At 50.0% G+C, this 6,000-nt stretch overlaps 1 protein-coding gene across 1 annotated transcript in view; it reads right to left on the bottom strand.

The window, feature by feature from the left end:
• Positions 1 to 1,942: 1,942 nt before the first annotated feature.
• LOC116986666 (complement receptor type 2-like) overlaps positions 1,943 to 6,000 on the bottom strand; it is a 120,498-nt gene continuing 116,440 nt past the window's right edge. Inside the window, exons 13-14 of the mRNA XM_033042239.1 lie at positions 3,194 to 3,373; positions 1,943 to 2,273 (exon numbers count right to left, since the gene is read on the bottom strand). Of these exons, the coding sequence (XP_032898130.1) occupies positions 2,071 to 2,273; positions 3,194 to 3,373 (383 nt within the window). The 3' untranslated portion in view covers positions 1,943 to 2,070. The remainder of the gene's footprint in view (positions 2,274 to 3,193; positions 3,374 to 6,000) is intronic.

The following is a 6,000-nucleotide window of genomic DNA, read 5'->3' as shown; positions in this document are numbered from 1 at the left end:
GTTAGTCATTCGATTTACCTACCGACCCACGTTGTGTCTCTCTGTCTTTCGCTCTCTCCCTCCCTCTCTCGCATGCACTCTCTCTCTCTCTCCCGCTCCCCATCTCGTCTCTCTCTAGCTCTCTCGGCAGCATTTATGGAGCGAAGGAAATAGGCAACGTTTCAGGTCGAAACCCTTCTTCAGGCCCGGCCCAAAACGTTGGCTATTTCCTTCGCTCCATAGATGCTGCCTCACCCGCTGAGTTTCTCCAGTATTTTTGTCTATCTTTGATTTTCCAGCATCTGCGGTTCCTTTCTGTTGAGGCGGGGGGGGGGGGGGGGGGGGGGGGGGGGGGGGTTCCCCTTGCCCGCTGAGTTCCTCCAGCACTCTGTGTTTTTTGTTTGGCTCTGAAGTTGAAGGTGGACCCCCCTGTGTGTGGTGGCTCAGCTGGATGGGCAGGGGCTCTGGGGAGAAGGTTGCGGTTCTGGTCGAGAACATTCTTCAGAATTTATATGTCTCCATTTGTAATTATATATTTATATTTATATAAAAATTGTTCCCAATTGGGCCCCGCACCTCCTAAGGCCGGCCCTGACTGAAGCAGTGGGGTAGTTAGAGACACAGGATGTTGTGGGAGCTGTGAAATGGGGAACAACAGAATGTCCCGGCAGGTCAGCTGGGCTTGTCCCACCCACCCAGAGACAGAGAGACAGACAGAGAGTGAGAGAGACCACATTGATGCGACAGTCAGGAAGTCACAGCAACGCCTAAACCTCCTCAGCAAACGGACACATTTCAACATGACTCCAGTGTCTCTAACAACCAACTCCAGCTGCATCACACAAAGTGTAAGGTCACCTCCCGTCACAGCTGCGTTTGGCAACAGCTCTGCCGAGTTGTAGATGTAGCCCAGTCCATCACACAGACCACACTCCCCACCATTGTAGATGTAGCCCAGTCCCTGACACAGACCACACTCCCCACCATTGTAGATGTAGCCCAGTCCATCACACAGACCACACTCCCCACCATTGTAGATGTAGCCCAGTCCCACACAGACCAAGTTGCGAAATAGTGAGCAGCAGAATGTAAGTTGTCAGAGTCCAGTTGATCAGCAACGAGGTTCAATGCGAGATGCCTCCTTCATCACCTGTCCCCCCCCCCACCCTCACCTCACCCCATCTCCCCCTCCTCACCTCCCCTCGCCCTACCTGCCCCCTCTCCCTCAACCCTGAGCCCAGTCTCCAGCCTGATCCCCAGCCCGTCTACCCTCACCAACCCCTGACCTGGGAACTATCTGAATGTCTGGCTACTAAAATGCAGAGTGGCAGCGGGGAGGAAGTTTTGCCCGGCCGGTTTCCCACTGAAGATTCATCGGGGACGAGGGCTCCAGGACAGGTTTCCCAAGTTCATTTTGTGCCCATAACCTGGTTCAGATGCCAGTGCTTTAAGGGGCTGACATCTCTCTCCATCCTTGACCACTGTCCCTTGCTGATCAATACTCCAGTCATGACAGCCACAAGCTCCCACACTCCAAACACGTGCAGGGTTGCAGGTACATTGGCTTGGTATAAAATGTAAATTGTCCCTAGTGTGTGTAGAATAGTGTAAGTGTACGGGGTGATCGCTGGCCAGCACGGACTCGGTGGGCCGAAGGGTTGTGGGCTGAACCCAGAGAGTTGTGAATCTGTGGAATTCTCTGCCACAGAAGGCAGTGGAGGCCAATTCACTGGATGTTTTCAAGAGGAAGTTAGATTTAGCTCTTAGGGCAAACGGAATCAAGGGATATGGGGAGAAAGCAGGAACGGGGTACTGATGGTGGATGATCAGCCATGATCATATTGAATGGCAGTGCTGGGTCAAAGGGCCGAATGGCCTATTCCTGCACCTATTGTCTATGTTTCTGTTTCCGTGCTGTATCTCTAAACTAAACTTAACGAAAATAAACAACAAATATCAAAACAACCCTCTCATGTCCAACTTTATTTCAGAAGATTAGAATATCAGACTTCAGAAGCTTCTAGAATTGATCAGGGGGATTGTAATGAAGAGGAAGTTTGCAGAAAAACAATAACAAGTGTAAAGCTAGAGTTAGTAAGTGATGCTCGTGCTGTTAACAAATTGTTCAATGAGTTGGAAAATCTCTCGGAAGTTTGCGGTGATGTTCTCTTCCTTCTGGAGGAGTTGATGTTCCAGTTTGATGATGGACTTCATCTCCTCCATGATGTCACCGGCCTTTGGTAGGATCACCTTCATCAGATCCTGGATTGTGAGTATTTCCTTTGGATAGGATTCTACATTACAAAGTAGAGTCATAGAGTGATTCAGCACGAAAACAGGCCCTTCGGCCCAACTTCCACACACTGACCAACATGTCCCAGCTACACTAGTCCCACCTGCCTGCACTTGGTCCACACCCCTCCAAACTTGCCCTATCCATGTACCTGTCTAACTGTTTCTTAAATGATGGGATAGTCCCAGCCACAACTACCTCCTCTGGCAGCTCGTTCCATACACCCACCACCCTTTGTGGGAAAAAGTTACCCCTCAGATCCATATTAAATCTTTTCCCCATCACCTTAAACCTCTGTCCGCTGGTCCTCGATTCCCCAACTCTGGGCAAGAGATTCTATACAAGAAATTATTATCCTTTGAGATCTTTGTCATCTTGCTGGTGAACCATGGCAAGGGGAGTATGGTGGGGTTTGATGCCAGGGGCAATGCCAAGGCCAGTCCATTGGTCTTGCACGCTGCTGCCCCACACTCCAGCAGGACGAAGGGGTGGGGAGAGTGTGGGGACGCAGGTCAACAAAGCCCAGACCAGTCCTGTTCACTCTAGCCCACGCCAGCGCATTCCAGCCCAGACCACTCCAGCCAGACTAGCCCTCACCAGTACTCTTTAGCCCAGACCAGTGTAAACCAGTGCTCTTTAAACCAGGCCAGTCCAGTCCAGTCCACTCCAGCCCAGCGGTGCAGGGGCTCTGCCTAGGGCAGGTGGGCTGAAGGTTCAGCCTCTCTGCAGCCTGGGCGTTGCAGTGGTTTGGACTGCGCTGACCTGGGCTAGCTTGGCGCTGGACAAAGGTGTGGGCAGAGACTCTGGGCAAAGACTCTGGGCGGAGTGGGCAGGGACTCCGAGAGGAAAGGAAGAGAGGGTTCCAGCTCCAGAGCAAAACACCTTTCATTCTCTCATTCGAGTCGTGGACGGTCATCTTACCTGTCTCACACCTGGGGGGAGGTGGGTGGAATGTCCCATCCTCACCGCACCGACTGCTGTCCCTGCCGACCATCCTATATCCAGTGTTACAGCTGAACGTGACTTCATCTCCGTAGATGTACCAACGTTTAACTGGTGTAAACCACCTCTCGTTGGAACTGCTGGGTCTGTAACAAGGAACTGCAGGAGAGGAACAGAGGGATCTTCAGTGAGGAGAGGGGAGTGGCAGAGGTAGAGGCACACTGGGGCAGGGACAACCCCTGGACAAGATGTCACTGATGGTCAGCCTAGCTTCTGCCCCAAACCTCGTGCAGCCCTGTGGCCAACTAGTGAGGGTGCGATCAGGATTTATTGGATTCACTCCCAGCTACTCCTCCTCATTACATGTCTTTAGACTTTAGAGATACAGTGCCGACCAGCGATCCCTACACATGAACACTATCCTACACACACTAGGGACAATTTACACTTTACAGAAGCCAATGAAGCTACAAACCTGCACATCGTTGGAGTGTGGGAGGAAACCGGAGCATCCGGAGAAAACCCACGCAGGTCACGGGGAGAACGTGCAAACTCCGTACAGACAGCACCCATGGTCTGGATGGAACCCGGGTGGGTCTCTAGCGCTGTGAGGCAGCAGCTCTACCCGCTGCGTCACCGTTCACCATTGCTCAATCATTCCCCCAGCAGGCCCGTACGAACCTTTCCAATAAGGGGGGTGGCATGACAGGATTACAAAAAATGTAATGTGAAATAATGTGCACGCTGCGCACATAACGAGCGCGAAGCGTGAAGTCCCTCGATGCCAGGACTGGAAGCTCTGGGGTTTTAGATGCTCTCTGATGCATTCTGAGCCTTATTTTGGAGCGTTTTTGCACCAAATTTATGACCAAAATTTCAGTAATTAACAGGATTTTGTGAGGTAGCTTTTTCACACAAAGGGTGCTGGGTGTATGTAACGAGCTGCCAGAGGAGGTAGTTAAGGATGGGACTATCCTAATGTTTAAGAGACATTTGTACACGTTTAGATGGATATAAGGGACAAACGTGTGTGAGTGGGACTAGTTTAGATGGGACATGTTGGGCGGTGTGGGCAAGTTGGGCTGAAGGGATACTGCATACTGCATCATTCTATGACTAAAAAGTTAAGAAGAAAAAATGCATGTAGATAAGTAGAGCTGATTTGAAAGAGGAGTGAAATGTAAAGGCAGAGAGAGGTTTATGGGTGGAAAGGAACATAGGAAAGGAGGGGGGAGAGTCGGCTTGGGCAGATGGGTGAAGGGAAAATAGACACAGAGTGCTGGAGTAACTCAGCAGGTCAGGCAGCTTCTGCGGAGAATATGAATAGGCGACGTTTCACAGAGTGCTGGAGTAACTCAGTGAGTCAGGCAGCATCTGTGGAGAACATGGATAGGTGACATGTTACAGAGTGCTGGAGTAACTCAGTGAGTCAGGCAGCATCTCTGGAAAAATGGTATAGATTATATTTCGGGTCAAGACCGTTCTTCTGTAATATTCATGATGTGACATAGGAACTTTTTTCACACAGAGAGTGGTGAATCTCTGGAACTCTCTGCCACAGAGGGTAGTCGAGGCCAGTTCATTGGCTATATTTAAGAAGGCGTTAGATGTGGCCCTTGTGGCTAAGGGGATCAGAGGGTATGGAGAGAAGGCAGGTACGGGATACTGAGTTGGATGATCAGCCATGATCATATTGAATGGCGGTGCAGGCTCGAAGGGCCGAATGGCCTACTCCTGCACCTAATTTCTATGTTTCTATGTTTCTATGACATGCATAGACATTCCTGAATGTTACCCAAACCATCGTGAGCTACTTTGTTACGGTGCTTGCCCTCTCCTATAACGTGTCTACTGCCTTGGGTGATGCAGGACAGGACACAAGCTTTGGGACACGGTGTGAAACTGTTGCCGTCTGTCCCAGCCTGGTAAAAACCTGGATGGAGTGGATGTGGAGAGGATGTTTCCACTAGTGGGAGAGTCTAGGACCAGTGGCCACAGCCTCGGAATTAAAAGACATTCCTTTAGGAAGGAGATGAGCAGGGATTTCTTAAGTCAGAGGGTGGTGAACTGTGGAATTCATTGCCACAGACGGCTGTGGAGGCCAAGTCAATGGACATTTTTCAGGAGGAGATTGATAGATTCTTGATTGATATGGGTGTCGGAGGTAATGGGGAGATAGCAGGAGAATGGGTTTGAGAGGGAAAGATAGAGTCATAGAGTGATACAGTGTGGAAACAGGCCCTTCGGCCCAGCATGTCCCATCTGCACTAGACCCACCTGCCCACGTTTGATCCATATCCCTCCGAACCTGTCCTATCCATGTACCTGTCTAACTGTTTCTTAAATGTTGCGATAGTTCCTGCCTCAACTCCCTCCTGTGGTAGCTTGTTCCATACACCTACCACCCTTTGTGTAAAAAACATACCCCTCAGATTCCTATTAAATCTTTTGCCCTTCACCTTAAACTTATGTCTTCTGCTCCTCGATTCACTTATTCTGGGCAAAAGACTCAAACATATCTATTCAAATCATGATTTTATACACCTCTATTAGATCATCCCTCATCCTCCTGTGCTCCATGAAATAGAGTCCCAGCCTCCTCAACCTCTCCCTATAGCTCTGGCCCTCTAGTCCTGGCAACATCCTCATAAATCTTCACTGTACCCTTTCCAGTTTGATGACATCTTTCCTATAACATGGTGCCCAGAACTGAACACAATACTCTGAATGCGGCCTCACCAACTTCTTATGCAACTGCAACATAACCTCCCAACTTCTATACTCAG

The sequence above is a fragment of the Amblyraja radiata genome, chromosome 24 (assembly GCF_010909765.2).
Source record: "Amblyraja radiata isolate CabotCenter1 chromosome 24, sAmbRad1.1.pri, whole genome shotgun sequence".
NCBI lineage: Eukaryota > Metazoa > Chordata > Chondrichthyes > Rajiformes > Rajidae > Amblyraja > Amblyraja radiata.
This window is presented reverse-complemented; position numbering and strand designations above follow the sequence as displayed.